Below are 19026 nucleotides of genomic sequence, written 5' to 3' on the forward strand. Positions count from 1 at the left end.
GCATGACAGGGGGGAGCTCCCCAACCCCCTGATGGGCCCTGCTCTGTGCATGACAGGGGGCAGCGCCCAACCCCCTGATTGGCCCTGCTCTATGCATGACAGGGGGCAGCGCCCAACCCCCTGATTGGCCCTGCTCTGTGCATGACAGGGGCAGCGCCCAACCCTCTGATGGGCCCTGCTCTGTGCATGACAGGGGGCAGCGCCCAACCCCGATTGGCCCTGCTCTGTGCGTGACAGGGTACGGAGCCCCAACCCCCCTGATGGGCCCTGCTCTGTGCGTCACAGGGGGTGGCGCCGCACCCTCCCCATCGACCCTGCCTTGAGTGTGACAGGGGGCGGTGCCCCAACCCCCCAATCGGCCCTACCCTGAGCGTGACTGAGGGTGGCATCGCAGCCTTCCAATCCGCCCTGCTCTGTGCATGACAGGGGGCGGCGCCCCAACTCCCCAATCAGCCCTGCTCTGAGCCCGACCAGGGGCTACACCTAGGGATTGGGCCTGCCCTCTGCCACCCAGGAGCAGGCCTAAGCCAGCAGGTCATTATCTCCCGAGGGGTCCCAGACTGCGAGACGGCACAAGTGGGCCTGAGGGACCCCCCCTTCCCCCCCGAGTGCACAAATTTTTGTGCACCGGGCCTCTAGTCCTATATAATAAAAGGGTAATGTGCAAATTGACCTAATAGTGGAACGATCAGTCGCTATGATGCATACTGACCACCAGGGGGCAGACACTCCACGCAGGAGCTGCCCCCTGGTGGTCAGTGCACTCCCACAGGGGGAGCACCGCTCGGCCACAAGCCAGGCTCACGGGTGGTGAGTGCAGCGGCGGTGGTGGAAGCCTCTCCCACCTCCGCTGCAGGCGGGCAGTAAGGAGCGAGTGGTCCTGGACTGCAAGAGGGATCGGGCCTAAACTGGCAGGCGGACATCCCCCAAGGAGTCCCAGACTGCAAGAGGGCACAGGCCGTGCTGAAGGACCCCTCCACCCCTGCCTCCCCCAGTGCACAAACCTCGTGCACTGGACCTCTAGTAAGAAATAAAAATAAAGTATAGGGAACTAGGAACTATTATTTTTTTCATAGGTACTAGAGTCTAAAGTTATTAAAACATTTTAACCAGTTATTATAAAGGGTTCTGTTTGTATAAACTCATGGGAAAAGACTTTTAATTCTTTTTAAATTTTATTTTTCAATTACAGTTTACATTCAATATTATTTTGTATTAGTTTCAGGTGTATGCCTGTGGTTAGGTAGTCATATATTTTACAAAGTAGTTCCTCCAAAATTTCAGGTACCCATCTGGCACTGCACATAGTTACTACAGTATTATTGACTATATTTCCTATGTTGTACTTTACATCTCTGTGACTACTTTGTGACTATCTACTAGGGATTGAGCCCGCAACCCAGGCGTGTGCTCCAACCTGGTTCATAGATCGAAGCTCAACTACGGAGCCACACCAGCCAGGCCAATTTATACTTCTTAATTCCTTCACCATTTTCACCCAGTCCCCCAACTTTCCCCCATCCCTTCTGGCAACCATTATAGACTGTGCTAATTCTGTGGTTAGACTTTTTTTAGGCATAAAGAGCAAAGAGCACCAGCAGAGGTAACCCACAACTGCTTGTTTTGCTATATCCTGTGAGCCTTTTTAAATGCCTAGCTCTGAAAAAGTATCATGCTACTAAAGATAATGATTTAAATAGACTAGTAAGCTAATTATCTAAGACTTTTCTATAACTAGATTCCCTTTTTCCTTTTTAATAGATTATAGATGTCATAGATAAGGAACTAATTCAGCCTTTTGAGATTCTGTTTGAAGGAGTTGAATACATTGCCAGAGCTGGATGGACTCCAGAGGGAAAATAGTACGTATGTTAAGTTTTCACTTCTTTGCAAATAATTGAGGATCCAGAACTTTAGAAATGTCTATGCTATTATGTTTGCCTTTCAATTGGAACTGTAGTCATATGTAAATTTGCAGTGTTATTTATATACGAAGATTTTTTTTTACCTAAGTGGACTTTGGGATTTATAATCCTATAAGCATAGTTGCATAGCATTTTAATTGTCTCTCACTTAGCCAGTCATAGTTTCAGCTATTTGTGATTAAAATAGTATGACTTTAAGGCTCACAGGTAAGTGCATATTTTTTTTATTGTATAATTCAAATAAGTATCTGTAGAGCCTTATGTGAAGATGATTACATGTGGATCTGTCTAATGCAGACAACGGGAGTATTATGAGGCTGGTGTTTGTTGACACTAGAGGGAGAAAACAATTTCAAAGTCCATCTGTGATTTTGGAAATTAGTCATTTGTAAGGGATAATTTAACATATACTAAAGTAATTTCTTCATTATGATTACAGAAATAACGGATGGGTGCTAGGGGAGAGAATAGGAGAATATTCATTTTCTGAGAACTTGCTTTATTTTTGGTGCTTTTCTCTTATTTGTTTAAATAGTGCTTGGTCCATCCTGCTAGATCGCTCCCAGACTCGCCTACAGATAGTATTGATCTCACCTGAATTATTTATCCCAGTTGAAGATGATGCCATGGAAAGACAGAGACTCATTGAGTCAGTGCCTGATTCTGTGACACCACTGATTATCTATGAAGAAACAACAGACATCTGGATAAATGTATGTCTGCTCTCCTGTGCTTGGTTAGATATTTTCTCAGAATGCTAAAGCAAATGAAATTTTATAGCAGACTATCAAGATGAATTTTTAAGTTCACACTAACCACGAATATTATTTACTTAGTTTTAACATTTCAGATTGGAGTGATGGTTCTAGAACAGGGGTCCTCAAACTTTTTAAACAGGGGGCCAGTTCACTGTCCCTCAGACCGTTGGAGGGCCGGACTATAGTTTAAAAAAAAACTATGAACAAATTGCTATGCACACTGCACATATCTTATTTTGAAGTAAAAAAACAAAACGGGAACAAATACAATATTTGTATTTGCATGTGGCCTGTGGGCCGTAGTTTGAGGACCTCTGATCTAGAATAATGAAATGGTTGTAGATAGAAAATAGATGCCATTGAAATGACATCTTCTTGGCTGCAGGTTTACCCTTGTTCCTAGACACAGATATTGAAAGCACAGCCTCATCAGTGCCTCTGAGAGGACCATAAGAGTTCTGTGTAGAAAAGACTTTCTCTTTTTGTTGGCAAATTATACCAGAATATACCAATTTGGGTTGAATTGTGCATTTTCCAATTTAGTGGGGAAAACTTAAGATACAAAATAAAGAAAGCCAGCTTATTCTCTTGCTGAATATAAGCTTTATAAGATTCACCTAAAACACACATCTGTTTTCCCTTCAACTGTTAGAATATTTTCCTTTGGGAAAAAATGTTAAAAATTTTTTCCTCATAATTTCTGTAATAAGATTTATATTCTTAAATAAGCCTCATGCTATGTTTCAAGGATTACAGAAATGGTGGGTAAGTAAAAGCTTTTGGCATTTTTTTCTCCATTTGGAAACATTTATTTCTCAATGCATGAAGTCTTTGACTTAAATAAGATAAATCTGAAATGCCTAGGCAAAATCGTAATTGTAAATATACCATAGCCCCTAGCACCATCAGTTACTTATACTTCAGAATATGCTTATCAAGTCTTTCTCTAGCTTAATTTAATTGTTTACATAATATTTCATTAATCTGTATATTAAATTAAGCTATTCGTTTTACAGATCCATGACATCTTTCATGTTTTTCCCCAAAGTCATGAAGATGAAATTGAATTTATTTTTGCCTCTGAATGCAAAACAGGTTTTCGTCATTTATATAAAATTACATCCATTTTAAAGGAGAGCAAATATAAACGATCCAGTGGTGGGCTACCTGCCCCAAGTAAGAAATCCTTTTTTACTTAAAAAAGAAAAAATGTTGGGGGCAGAAGGTGGGAGGGGCAGGGGTAATGTATTATCTCTTTTATATACTTTATAAGCATCAATACTGCTTCATTAAACTCAATGCACAAACTAAAATACAAATATGTGTATGTATAACAACGTAAGACAAAGATGTTTTACTTTGTTTTTATGAGTATGTTTATTTTATTTTTGTTGTTAATTCTCACCTGAGGATTTTTTTCCATTGCTTTTCAGAGAGTGGAAGAGAGGGAGCAAGGGAGGAGGAGAAAGAAAGAGAAACATTGATGTGAGAGAGACACAAGGACTGGTTGCCTCCTGCATGCTGGGTGTAGGGGGGAGGGGGAGCAAACCCACAATCCAAGTATATGCCCTTGACCGGGAATTGAACTGAAGACCTTTCATCATGCAGTCCGAATCTAACCATTGAGCAACATCTTCCAGGGCTAGTATGTTTATTTTAATGCTTGCAAACCCTAATTGAAAATTACATTCCAGGAGAGTTGAGTTGGCATCAGCCATCTTGCCTGTGCCTCATAGGACAAAGTTCTTGGTAGAAATATCTTAAACTATTGATAATGAATGATCTCTGGTTGGTGGGATTACTTATTTTTACTTTCTGCTTTTGCCTTAACTGTAATTTTTAATTGGCTTAAACTGAGCCCATGTCATTTTTAGATTTTAAAAAACTATTTTTAAATGTAATATATAGTTATTAGATATTTTTACTAGATTTTTTAATGTCACCATCTACACTGAAGTTTATTTATAATTATAGCTCTTCAGATTGATATAATTATGTTGGTCCAAAGTGAAATTAAGTATTGTCAGCTGAAGTTGGGTTGCTTCCTCTTTTTGGCTATTGTGAATAATGCTGCTATGAACATGGGTGTACAAATGTCTGTTTGAGACCCTGCTTTCAACTCTTTTGGGTATATACCCAGAAGTGAAATTGCTAGATGTTATGGTAATTCTATTTAAAATTTTTTGAGGAAGCATCTTAGTCTTCGTTTTCTATTCCTATTAGCAGTACACAAGTGTTCCAGTTTCTCCACATCCTTACCAATACTTGATTATTTTCTGGGGTTTTTGATGACTTTTTTTTTTTTTTTTTTTTTTTTTTAGTAATAGCTATCCTAGTGGGTGTGAAGTGGTATGTCTTTATGGTTTTGATATATATATATATATAAAATATATATTTTATTGATTTTTTTTTACAGAGAGGAAGGGAGAGGGATAGAGAGTTAGAAACACCGATCAGCTGCCTCCTGCACACTCCCTACCGGGGTTGTGCCCGCAACCAAGGTACATGCCCTTGACCGGAATCGAACCTGGGACCCTTGAGTCTGCAGGCTGACGCTCTATCCACTGAGCCAAACCGGTTAGGGCGATTTTGATTTATATTTCCCTAATGACTAGTGACATTATGCTTTTTTTTTATGTGTTTATTGGCCATTGAATATCTTCTTTGGAGAAGTGTCTGTTCGAATCCTTTGCAGAGTTTTTAATTGGGTTGCTTGTTTGTGTGTGTGTGTGTGTGTGTGTGTGTGTGTGTGTGTGTGTTTTTAACATGGCCTTTTAAATATTCTTATTTGGGAAACAGCTACATCTTAGGACTAGCAAAGTAAATACTACATATGATTCTATTCCTTTCCTTAGCCTAATTTTTTTTTAAAAAATAGACAAGATCGTATATATTTAAGACAGAGAGTTTCTTCCCTGAGACCCTTAGTTTAATGTGGCCCTTAGTGTGAAATTATGCTACCAATTCCTTTATTGTTGAGAAATTAAATCACTTACGGAATTCCAGAAAATTTAGTGATAAAGACAGGTCAGAGAGCTGTGAATAGTAGTTAGTTAATTAAAATACTTTGGGTTCAATAATATGAAAATGATAACTTAAAAAGAAGAACTGTTGCTCTGGCCGGTGAGGTCAGTGGTTAGAGTGTCAGCCTGCACACCCAAATGTCTCAGGTTTTATTCCTGGTCAAGGGCACATACTTGGGTTGCAGGTTTGATTCCCTGGGAGGCAACCAATCAATGTGTCTCTCATATCAACATTTCTCTCTCTCTCTTTCTCCCCTTTCCCCATTCCATCCCTTTCACTCTTTCTAAAAATCAATGGGAAAAAATAAAAGAAGAGCTGTTACCTCAGTTAATACTCATCTCAGAACACCAAGCTCCTGTTCCCTCTGTCTATTTCTGGGCTCCTCAATTTGTCTATCTCATCTTTCCTTTTTCCTTCTTTTTTTCCTTAGTCGTTCTTGTTCCAAATCTTCTTCCTTTTCCATGATGTCCACTTTATTTTCCTCCTTTCTTTTTTCTTCCTTAAGTGGTTATAATGTGAAACAATTATTACTTGTTATATATTTGTTAAATGTTTATTTTCTGGCCATCAAATTTAAAGTACTAGGTTGAATTTTTATATATAAGAAAAAGAAAATAAGTCAAAAAGTTTTTTAACTTGAGTGGGATTAGCTAAGAGCCTGTACTATCTTATTATCTTATGTCCTCAGCTGTCACTTCCATAGCCATTGTTAGCAGCAGCTAGGCAAAGAGAAATTGTTTCCATTTTTTAATCTCCTTAAACCACTGAGAGAGCCTTATCTGCCAAGACAAAATCTCATAAAGACAAATGGGGCATGTTGGCATTTAATATGGTAATACCCAATATATTTTTAGCAAGTGAAGAACAATTATATTAAAATTTTCCTCCTTAAGTATTTTGTTGCATTTCTAGAAGAAATGCCTTGTTGACCCATTAGACTTCATTTGTCTAACCAAAGGTCTGTGAATGCAGGTGCTTTTGAGTTCTTTTCTGGCTTTGCCATGAAAATCAATTTTGCTTTTTCACTTTATTTGCATGGATCATTCCATCATTATTCCAGAGTATTATGAAGACGTATAACTTGAATTTTTTAAATGGTTGACCTTTTTTTTTTTTAGGGTGAACTTCACCTAACATTAAATTATCCATTTTTAAATGAACAGTGGCATTTAATATACTCACAGTGTTGTGCAACCACCACCTCTAACTAGTTCTAAAACATTTTCATTATCCCAGACATAACTTGACATTTTTAATATACTTTTTTGGAAAAAAGAGTTTAGAATACTATTCTTTATTGTTTCATTTGCTTATATAGTCTGGTATAAAGTGCTGAATTATAACTATGTTATCTTTAGGTGATTTCAAATGTCCTGTCAAAGAGGAAATAGCAATTACCAGTGGTGAATGGGAAGTTCTTGGCCGGCATGGATCTAATGTATGTTCTTTTTTTCTGCTGATATGTTTGGTCCACATCTGCTATGTGTATGTAGTGCAACTTCATATGACCCCAATGTTTTGAGTCTTAATTTAAATTATAAATCTCACCCATTTTATAGCCCTGGTATTATATGTATACTGGTTATTACAGGTCACCGTTTTCAAATATTGTGTTGCTACTTAATAAGGGAAGGGCTAATCCATACTTCTCAAACTTAGCAAAAATTGTAAATTAAACTACAGTTTGAAAATTACTTTTAAAGGTCTTACAAACTACTCATGTCATTTCTATATTAGAAGTTACATTTACTGCTTCTGAGGTAGTGATTCTCTTTCATTCATCTGTTTATCGTATTTCACAAATTTAAAATTTCATCCACCATCTGCAATGAGTGATAGAAATTTATACAGAGAGTAGATTGATAGGGAAAAGGAGGGAAATTCACCCTCTGTTTCACTCTCAGCATGTAGCTTTCTGTGGCTATTTAGTGAATTCTAATTTTTCTTTTGACTTTCATAGTACCTTATGTTTGTTTCAACTTTCAGTTAAGTGGTCAGTTTTATGAAGTCTCTTAAGAACTCCATCCTTTATATGTGTGATACATACAGTTAAATTGATGTATACTACCAGGATTTAGTGAAGACCTATTTTTTCCTCAAATTGATTTGGAGATTTATTGAAGGATTGTGTATACTAGCTACTAAGAGAAGTCACTCATAGTCCCCAGGTGATTGAGAAAGAATGAAGATCCAGGTCCCAGGCTTGTTTTTGTTGGTAAAAATTGTAGAATATTATAGGCAACCTTTAAAGTCTAATTATCACTGAGTTTCACATGGTCTTCTGGTTGTATATTCAAATAAAATTTTTTTCTGTTTAGGGACTTTGGATGTTGTCAACTGAGAAAAAAATCTTATTGTGGAATTCTAAGTTTTTATAATAAAAAATCATACTAATGTAAACTTTTTTGAGTTTTGAATGAAGACTTAAGAGATCTTATCCATACTTATTTATAAACTATACTGATATTGAAACTATGGTTGAGTTTAATTATTCCCCAACCCAATAAATGAAACACTTTTGCAGATTTGTACAGAAGACCAAAAGTACTATCTAAGATAATACTGCACTAACTGAGAAATATATAGGATGCTGAAATTAGACTGTGTTAAGTGTGCATGAATGGTTGGCCTAAGCTGCAATATAGCTATTATTTTTCCTATAGGTGGTTGTCATTTTAACGGAATAATTCTTGTATTTTAAGAAAAGCATACATTCTGACCATATAGGAAACTCTACCAATAGTGTGCAACTCTGGTATCCTTTTTTCTTCTGGACAGGATCTGTTCTTAGCTATAAGTCATAAACAAACCCGACAGGAACACTTGTGGAAATTTTTTTAAAAAGAGGCACAAGTCAAAGGATGACTCACATGATTCTGAATAAAACTGGGGATTGTTGGTTGAATTACTGACCTTGCCAAGGTCATGCTAGCTCTGATTTGTATGTTGTTGTTATTTTGACAGATCCAGGTTGATGAAGTCAGAAAGCTGGTATATTTTGAAGGCACCAAAGATTCTCCTTTAGAACATCACCTGTATGTGGTCAGTTATGTAAATCCTGGAGAAGTGACAAGGCTGACCGACCGTGGCTATTCCCACTCTTGCTGCATCAGCCGGGTATTAAGTCCCTGTTTGAAAAGGGTTTCCTGTCATAGAAAAAAACCTCTATTCTTATATTACTCCTTTTGAGTAATGTGGAGATGGGTCCAATTGGCCTGCAGAAGTCTGATTCTCGGGAAAAACTTTGAAAAGTTTAACATTAACTTCAGCATTGTGTGTGTACATAAATGCTCAGACTCATACTCCTCCTGTGGCATCAGAGCAGATATAGTAGCAGATAACATTTGTTACTGTTCCCTGGGGGAAAAGTAACTGTTTCTTCTTTCTCTAGCATTGTGACTTCTTTATAAGTAAGTACAGTAACCAGAAGAATCCACACTCTGTGTCCCTTTACAAGCTGTCAAGTCCTGAAGATGACTCAACTTGTAAAACAAAGGAATTTTGGGCCACCATTTTGGATTCAGCAGGTACTCATTTCCCTGAACCTGATCTTAAGTAGGATTAGCACATTAATTGTTATAGGCAACCTTATTATAGACTCTAAAACCTGTGTGATATGTCCACATTTCCTGGACACAGTCTTCCCATCTCTCACTACCGCCTGTTTCCGAGCTGCTGGGTTTCTGATTGATCCCACCCCTCCTATTCTGACAACTACCAAGTAATATGGGCTACCTCCCACTCAAGGCAGGAGCAGGTCTGGAAGGCCTTTTTTAAAATATATTTTTATTTATTTCAGAGAGGAAGGGAGAGAGAGAGAAACATCAATGATGAGAGAGAATCATTGATCGGCTGCCTCCTGCACACCTCGCACTGGGGATCAAGCCCGCAACCCGACGTGTCCTTGACCAGAATCGAACCTGGGACCCTTCAGTCTGCAGGCCCGACGCTCTATCCACTGAGCCAAACCAGCTAGGGCTGGAAGGCCTTTTTGAAAATAGGATTAAAGTAAACATATCAGCCAGGAAACCATTTGTTTACACATTTGGATGATTTTCCAGATAAACAAATGAGCTTGAAGATAATGGTACCCTGAACTAGTAATACTCTTTGAGCAGTGAAGCTATAGCTTTAGGGAATAACCAGCTGATAACTTTCTTAAACTTTTGAAGCACTTGGGATGGCCATAAAAGAACTCCTGTTCTCTATGGAAGTGAAGAGCATGGTTAATTATCTATTTTTAAAATGTTTGATTTCTTAAAAAATGTACTAATTTTATCTTTTAATCCAGTTAAGTATTTTCATGCATTAATATTTGCTAAGGGATTAAGAATTAGTATAAAATCACAGGATGTAGGTATGTTCTAATGTGCACAATAGAATTTTTAATATAGTGATGATGATGCTTAAACTGTAACATCATCCAATACACACACAGACTTAGGATAGGTCTGTAAACCAAAGATTGATCATGACTTTTTTCTGGCTTCTGGTTAGGCTTATTCTCTAATTATGAGAAACAAATGTTTATTGAGCACCTGCCTTGAGCAAATTAAAATGACTAAGTTAAATTTGTGCTTCCAGTTTCTAATTAGATATATGTATTAAACATCAATAAGTTACACCGAACTGAGCACAAAGTATTTGTATAGTTCTGCACAATATTTCTATGTTCTAAGGATTATTCAGAATACGGTGTGTTTATTTCTGAACTAGATAGTTTGATATGTTCATTAGGTTTTTTTTTGTAAAGATAATTTTTTGCTTATCACCTGGAAGGGGGATGGTCAGTTATTTGTGTGTGAGTGTGGGTTTATTTTTTTTAATTTACTTACTTACTTATTTATTTATTTATTTTTATTTACTTATGTTTTAATTTTTTTACTTATTTATTTTTATTTATTTACTTATTTGTTTATTTATTTATTTATTTTTGAGTGTGGGTTTATTTTTAACTTGCTATCATATTGTAGAGCTCCTATAACAACTTTTCTAACAGACTCGGTATGTTATTTCCTTGCAGGTCCTCTTCCTGACTATACCCCTCCAGAAATTTTCTCTTTTGAAAGTACTACTGGATTTACATTGTATGGAATGCTTTACAAACCTCATGATTTACAACCTGGAAAGAAATACCCCACTGTGTTGTTCATATATGGTGGTCCTCAGGTGGGTATATTTTATTACATATATATAATCATTAGGTGTGTTTTACATACAAACATGATTCACATTTGTATTATAGCTATCTACACATAAATCATGAAAATGTTAAATTAGACTTCTGTTAAAAACTTGAAGGCAAATCTTTATAAACTTAAAAAAAAAGGCTTAATACAAAGAAGCTCAAAAGAGAAATTACAGGACACTCTAAGATGCTTTATATGTTTTGTTATATTATTTTGATGTTAAGGCTAAGTTTTTCCTTTCCAGTGAAGAAATGATATGTGAAAAACACAGTATAAAAACTCTCTGGTTATCTAGTTTTTAAGACTAACAGATAACCTCATATTAGTAATTACGTTTTAAAAGTCAATTATTTAAGTTAAGATTTGAGCATTGTTGAGCCTCTGCTATTATTGACTCTGGCTTATGTTTTAATTATCCAGTTTAGGAGTTTAGGAAGCTGGCTAATTTGTAAATCAGTGTCAATTTCTTAATTTACAATAAGAACTGTAACTTGTGGGGAATGAAATACTCATTTCAGTAGGAAAATATGTTGTTTTCTATCTAAAGAAATTTTGGGGGGAAATGCAATTAATTAAATTTCTTGGTAAATAAAAAGAGTTTTAACAGCTGTTTTTAGAAAGCCATGGTAACCTGATGAATTTCCACTCTTCATTCTAAGCTGTATTTCTTAAGCAACTAGAATACTTTTACTAGCTAGTTAAGGCAACTGCTATACTACTATTCATCACTGTAAAAAGCTTAACCTTGATTTTCCTTTCTCTATATTAAATATTAGCATGTGAGTATTAAGTAAATTCCATTGTCTATCAGAGTAAAGTATTTGGGGTCAGTGAATTGGTTAATTGGTAATTTTTTAAAATGTTTATTCTTGATTATATATGTTACATTGAGCCATTGAGGAAATTAGAATATAATTACACTGTTTTGTACTCAGTAAATATCCTTTACCATTATGCCCAGTTACTTAGTATCTGAAACTATATCTAGATTTCAACTCATCCAAAAAATAAAAGTAAAATAACTACATAAACCATAAACTCTCAGCGATGATCTATATAAAGTTAAATCACTTTGCCATCGTTAAGTGTTTTACAAACAAACATGATTCACATTTGTATTATAATTATCTACATATAAATCATGAGAATGTTAAATTAGACTTCTGTTGAAAACTTGAAGTCAAATCTTTATAAACTTTTTTTTTAAGGCTTAATACAAAAACTCAAAAGAAATTTCAGAAGCTTTATATTTTGTTAAATTATTTTGTTAGTAAGGCTAAGATTTTCCTTCTCAATGAAGAAATGATACATGAACTATGTGAAAAACACAGTATAAAAACTATCTGGTTATCTAGATTTTAAGACTAACAGATACCTCATATTAGTAGTTAAGTTTTAAAAGTCTAAGCCAAATGAAAAGACACTCAATATCACTAGTCATTAGGGAAGTGTAAATCAAAACCACAGTGAGACACCACATTATACCCATTAAGAGAGCTATGGTCCAGTCACTATGGCAGCTCTTTAAAAAGTTAAACAGAATTATAGTCTGATGGACAATCCCATTTCTGGTGTATACTCAAAGCAGATATGTGAACAGACACTTGCACTCCAATGTCCATTGCAGTGTTAGTCATAGTAGCGAAAAGGTAGAAGCAACCCCCAGTATCCATTGACAGATGAATGGGTAAACAAAATGTGGTACATGACGGAATATTATATAGCCTTAAAAATATATAACATGGATGAACCTTGAGGACATTGTGCTAACTGAAATAAGCCAGACACAAAACGACAAATATTGTATTATTCTACTTGTATGAGGTACCTAAACAAGCAAATTCATAGAAACAAAGTAGAAGTTGTCAGGGATTGAGGGAGAAATAGGAAGTTCTATTTAATAGGTATGAAGGGAGTTTCTGGTTGGGATGATAAAAAAGTTGTGGAAATGGATAGTGGTAATGGTTGCACAACAGTGTGAATGTACTTAATGCCACTGAACTGTACACTTAAAATGGCTGAAATGATCTTTTTTTTTTTTTAATATATTTCATTGATTTTTTACAGAGAGGAAGAGAGAGAGAGAGAGAGTTAGAAACATCGATGAGAGAGAAACATCGATCAACTGCCTCCTGCACACCTCCTACTGGGGATGTGCCCGCAACCCAGGTACATGCCCATGACCGGAATCAAACCTGGGACCTTTCAGTCCGCAGGCCGACGCTCTATCCACTGAGCCAAACCGGTTCTGGCATGATCATTTTTTTTTTTTTTAAATATATTTTACTGATTTTTTTACAGAGAGGAAGGGAGAGGGATAGAGAGTTAGAAACATCGATGAGAGAGAAACATCGATCAGCTGCCCCCTGCACACCCCCTACTGGGGATGTGCCCGCAACCAAAGTACATGCCCTTGACCAGAATTGAACCTGGGACCCTTCAGTCCGCAGACCGACGCTCTGTCCACTGAGCCAAACCGATCAGGGCATGATCATTTTTTAAAAATATATTTTTATTGGTTTCAGAGAGGAAGGGAGAGGGAGGGAGAGAGAAATATCAGTGATGAGAGAGAATCATTGATTGGCTGCCTCCTGCATGTCCCCTACTGGGTATTGAGCCTGCAACCTGGGCATGTGCCCTTGACCGGAATCGAAGCCGGGACCCTTCAGTCCCCGGGCCAACACTCTATCCACTGGGCCAAACTGGCTAGGACTGAAATAATAAATTTTATGTTATGTATATTTTACATAATAAAAAAAATCTTAGTGCAATTTAAAAAATAGTTTGTTTGGATTACTTTATGAACACAACTGGAGTCTTTGGGGTTTTCTATGTACAGTATCATGTCATGACAGTTTTACTTCTTCTTTTCCAATTTGGATGCCTTTTATTTCTTCTTGTCTGATCGCTATGGCTAGCACTTCCAGTACTATCTTGAACAGGAGTGGTAAAAGTGGTCATCTCTGTCTTGTTCCTGTTCTTAGGGAAAATGGCTTTAGTTTTTGCCCATTGAGTATGATGTTGGCTATAGGTTTGGCCTTTATCATGTTGAGATATACTTCCTCTGTTCCCACTTTGCTGAGGTTTTTATCAAAAATGGGTGTTGAATTTTGTCGAATGCTTTTTCTGCATCTATTGACATGATCATGTGATTTTTGTCTTTCAATTTGTTTATGTGATGTATCACATTTATTGATTTGCAAGTATTGTACCAGCCTTGCATCTCTGGAATAAATCCCACTTGATCATGGTACATGACCTTTTTAATATATTACTGGATGCAGTTTTGCTAATATTTTGTTGAGGATTTTAGCATCTATGTTCAGGGATATTGGCCTGTAATTCTCTTTCTTTGTAATGTCTTTATCTGGTTTTGGAATTAGGATAATGCTGGCCTCATAAAAAGAGTTTGCAGTGTTCCTTCCTCTTGGATTTTCTGAAATACGTGTTAGTTCTTTGAATGTTTGGTAAAACTCCCCTGTGAAGCCATCGGGACCTGGGCTTTTTGTTTGGTGAGAGTTTTTTTTATTACTGCCTCTATTTCATCAGTTATTGGACTATTCAGGTTTTTTGATTCTTCCTGATTTAGTTTTGGGAGATTGTATTTTTCTAAGAATTTGTCTATTTCATCCACATTGTCCAGCTTGTTGGCATATAGTTGTTCATAGTATTTTCTTACAATCCTTTGTATTTCTGTGGTGTCAGTGGTTACTTCTCTACTTTCATTTTTGATTTTATTTATTTGGGTCCTCTCTGTTTCTTGATGAGTCTGGCTAATGGTTTATCAATTTTGTTTAGCCTTTCAAAGAACCAGCTCTTGGTTTCATTGATTTTTTGTATTGTTTTTTTAGTCTCTGTTATTTATTTCTGCTCTAATCTTTATTATTTCATTTCTTCTACTTACTGTAGGCTTTTCTTGTTTTTCTCTTTCTAGTTCTTTAAGTTGTAGGGTTAAATAGTTTATTGGTGATTTTTTGTTTTTTGAAGTTGCCTGTAGTGTGCTATGAACTTCCCTCTCAGGACTGCTTTTGCTATGTCCCAGAGATTTTGGGTTGTTGTGTGTTCATTTTCATTTGTTTTCAGGAAGTTTTTTATTTCTTTCTTGATCTCATTGGTAACCCAATCTTTGTTTAATAACATGCTATTTAGCCTCCATGTGTTTGAATGTTTTGGGGCGTTTTTACGTAGTTGATTTCTAATTTCATTCCACTCTGATCTGAGATGATGCTTGATATGATTTCAGTCTTCTTGAACCTGTAGAGACTTGTTTTGTGTCCTAACATGTCATTTATCTTTGTGAATGATCCATGTGCACTTGAGAAGAATGTATATTCTGCTACGTTGGGGTGAAATGTTCTATAAATGTCAATTAAATCCATCTGATCCAGTGTGTCTTTTAGAATCTCTGTTTCCTTGTTAAGTTTTTGTCTGGAAGATCTATCCAGTGAAGTCAGAGGAGTGTTAAAGTCCCCTACTGTGACTGTATTGTTGTCGATCTCTCCGTTAAAGTCCTCTAGAAGTTTTTTTTATATATGTAGGTGCTCCTATATTGGGTGCATATATGTTTGTTGGATTGATCCCTTTAGTATTATGTAGTGACCTTTGTTGTCTCTTGTAATAGCCTTCATTTTAAAGTCTATTTTGTCGGATATGAGCATTGCTACTCCAGCTTGTTTTCTTTTCTATTTGCATGGAAAATGTTTTTCCATCCCTTCACTCTCATCCTGTGTGTCTTTTGTTTTGAGGTGGGTCTCTTGTAGACAGCATATACTGGTAGTTGGATCATGTTTTTGTACCCATTCAGCTACCCTACGCCTTTTGATTGGAGCATTTAATCCATTTACATTTAGGGTTATTACTGATAGGTACTTATTTATTGCCATTTTAACACATTAAGCACCCAGCCTGTTTTGTCTTCCAGACGGAAAGTATAGTGTCAGTCACCGGTGACTGGGCGCTTAACGTGTTAATTCTGTATGGCTAGGTTTCTCTCTCTGTTTCTTCTTCTCATTACAGCAATCCCTTTAGCATTTCTTGTAATGCTGGCTTGGTGGTGATGTACTCCTTTAGCCTTTTTTTGTCTGGGAAGCTCTTTATTTGACCGTCTATTTTGAATGATAGCCTTGCTGGATATAGTAATCTTGGTCTCAGATCCTTGCTTTCCATTACTTTGAGTACTTCATGCTACTCCCTTCTGGCCTTTGGAGTTTCTGATGAGAAATCAGGTGTCAGCCTTATGGGAACTCCTTTGTAGGTAACAGTTTTCTTTTCTCTTGCTGCCTTTAAGATTCTCTTTGTCTTTAATTTTTGGCATTTTAATTATGTGTCTGGGTGTGGGCCTATTTGGGTTCTTCTTGTTTGGGGTTCTTTGTGCCTCCTGCACTTGTGTGACTTTTCCCTTTACCAGGTTAGGGAAGTTTTCTGCCATTATTTCTTTAAACACCTTCTTTATGCCTTTCTCCCTTTTTGCCTCTTTTGGCACACCTGCTATTCTAATATTGTTATGTTTCACATTGTCCCACAGCTCCCTTAAGCTGTCCTCCTGTTTTTTAATTGTTTTTTCTTTTTGGTTTTCTGATTGAGTGATATTTTCAACTCTGTCTTCTAATTCACTGATTTGATCCTCAGCTTCCCCTAATCTGCTGTGTATTCCTTCTAATGTGTTCTTTATTTGTGTTATGTCATTCTTTATCTCAGACTGTACTTTTTTCATAGTTACTATATCTTTCTTCATGCTGTTGAGCATTTTTACCATAATTATTCTGAACTCTGATCCAGATAAATTTTTTATCTCTGCTTTATTTATCTCTTCTTCTGGAGAATTCTCTAGTTCTTTCATTTGGGGGTTGTTTCTTTGTCTCTTCATTTTGGCTTTCCATTTGGGTTTGTGACTATGTATTAGGTAGATCCTCTACACCTCTCTATGAACTCAACTGTACTTTCTTGCACTTATAGAAACAATTCCTTTCTCAAAGTGTTCCTTAGAAACATTCAAATTTGGTGAGGCCATAGGAGAAGCTGACATTCAGTTTGTAGGGAGATTTCCCTAGGAGACTTTCCATGGTAGAATGCCTCTGGCACTTCAACCTACAGGGAAATCAATTCATCCTCTTGCTGGATGACTCCATTTGAGTTTATTACGAAAAGGCTCCTTTCTAATGGCACATAATAGCCTTGTGAAACTTGATTAAATCATGTCAGTGGCCCATGTTTGTTTTTGGTGTGTAGTCAGGTCAAAGTGTCACAATCCAAGGCCTGGCCAGCGTGGCTCAGTGTTTGAGTGTCAACCTATGAACCAGGAGGTTATGGTTTGATCTAGACAGTGAGGATACCGCAGTGTGCAACTCAGACTAATGATCCACCCTTATAGAGCTTAATGAGGAAAATAACAAGTAGACACAAAATATATATTACTTCATAAATGGAAGGCTATGAATAATTGTTCGGAAAGAGGATGGCAAAATCACTAAAATGTAAGTTCCAATAGGAAGGTAAGAAAAAGTCTCTACAGAGGATGAGAAAGAATGAGCCACATTAAAAATCTAAGGGAAGAGCATTTCAGACAGAGGGAACAGTAAATGTCAAGTTCAAGGTCCTGTGGTTATAATCATAGTTGATAATAAGGTTAGAGTACAGTGCATAGGGAAAGAAATGGTATGAGATGAGGTCAGAGAAATTGCCAAAGGCCAGACAATGTAGGGTCTCAAAGGCAATGGTAAGGAGTTTACCATTGGAGGGCGCTAAGCTACAAAATAGTAGCTGATTTACATTTTTAAAACATTGCTCTGCTACCTTATGAACAGACTATAGGAGGACAAGAATAGAAACAGGAAGACCAGTTTGACAGTTGTTACAGTGGTACTGACGTCCAAATGTTCAAAACGAGAAGATTTTCTACACCTCCCACCCCAATCTAACCCAATAAATGCTCGTAGCTATTTATTGAGGGAAGGTAGTGTTGATTCTTATTTTAATTGATTTTTTAGAAAGAGAGTAACATCAGTTTGTTGTTCCACTTGTTTATGCATTCATTGGTTGATTCTTTTAGGTGCTCTGACCAGGAATCAAACCTGCAACCTTGGCATATGGGGACAACACTCATACGATAGTTGAGCTATCTAGCCAGGGCCAATGTTGATTCTTGCTTAACTCCTGACTGACTTGGTTTTCCCATTGGTATCAGCCAGAGAAAACTTCTTTCTCACTTGCCAGGACTGTTTTGTTGTTGTTTAATATCTATCTAGTGTCCAGCAAACCTTGACCTTCTGTAATTTTCTTCCCACTAATTAAAGTCCTCTTTTCACTAGATAGTTTATTCCTGGTGAAACACAAAGCTACATTTAATTTCCCAGTCATTTTTATGTATAGTTTTTGGGCAATAAAGGTATTTAAGAATTATTCTGCCTTTTGCACTGATTTTTGTAATAGGGAAAAAGTACCTAGACTAATCACAGTATTTTATTAAAATACTAAGTTTTCCTACTACTGGTCAAAGATAATCCCAGAAGAGATAGGTAGGGAAGAAAAATGATCTATTTATCCTCGTCTCTACCATTTGACACAGTTCTTCAGGGTAGAAGTAATCATTTTAGTAACTTTATCTATGGGATAGGTTAAATCTCTTGTCTTATATGTAATTAATATCTAGGTTATAGTTTTAAAATCATTAGTTGCTCAGTAATTGCCCTGAATTAAGTGTGAAGTTAAGAAAGAAAAGAAGTACCCTCCTACCTAAAACCATGTCAGTGTTTCCTTGTCTTTGGATACTTAAGATTTGGAGGCAAAGAAATGTGGACTTGGAGAAATCTGAGGCCAGCTTGCTCCCTGCAGGCTCAAGATCAACCATCCCACATAGAAGAAAAGGAAAAGAAAAAAGAGCCTGACTGGCGTGGCTCAATGGTTGAGCATAGGCCCATGAACCAGTTCAATTCCAGGTCAAAACACAAACCCAGTTTGCGGGCTTGATCCCCAGTGTGGTGCGTGTAAGAGGAAGCCGATCAATGATTCTTTCTCATCATTGATGTTTCTGTCTCTCTCTTCTTTTCCCTTCCTCTCTGAAATCAATAAAAATACATTAAAAAAGAAAAAAGAAGCAACATAAACATGACAAAATTTAAGTTAATTTAAAAA

General features: G+C 36.8%; 1 protein-coding gene and 1 non-coding gene across 4 annotated transcripts in view; both read left to right on the top strand.

Moving 5' to 3' along the window:
- Positions 1–19026, top strand: part of DPP8 (dipeptidyl peptidase 8) — a 69660-nt gene that overhangs the window by 33995 nt on the left and 16639 nt on the right. For all 3 annotated transcript variants that reach the window (XM_070420729.1, XM_070420719.1, XM_070420710.1), the window contains exons 10-16: positions 1762–1862; positions 2461–2638; positions 3700–3859; positions 7066–7145; positions 8672–8824; positions 9099–9234; positions 10731–10876. In XM_070420729.1, the coding sequence (XP_070276830.1) occupies positions 1762–1862; positions 2461–2638; positions 3700–3859; positions 7066–7145; positions 8672–8824; positions 9099–9234; positions 10731–10876 (954 nt within the window). The remainder of the gene's footprint in view (positions 1–1761; positions 1863–2460; positions 2639–3699; positions 3860–7065; positions 7146–8671; positions 8825–9098; positions 9235–10730; positions 10877–19026) is intronic.
- LOC139001410 (small nucleolar RNA SNORA38) lies at positions 18619–18751 on the top strand. Its single transcript, XR_011470001.1, has one exon. It is a non-coding gene; the product is annotated as a small nucleolar RNA SNORA38 (small nucleolar RNA).

The sequence above is a fragment of the Myotis yumanensis genome, unplaced genomic scaffold, assembly GCF_028538775.1.
Source record: "Myotis yumanensis isolate MYYU_CA2020_CCGP unplaced genomic scaffold, mMyoYum1.0.hap1 SCAF_1, whole genome shotgun sequence".
Classification (NCBI taxonomy): domain Eukaryota; kingdom Metazoa; phylum Chordata; class Mammalia; order Chiroptera; family Vespertilionidae; genus Myotis; species Myotis yumanensis.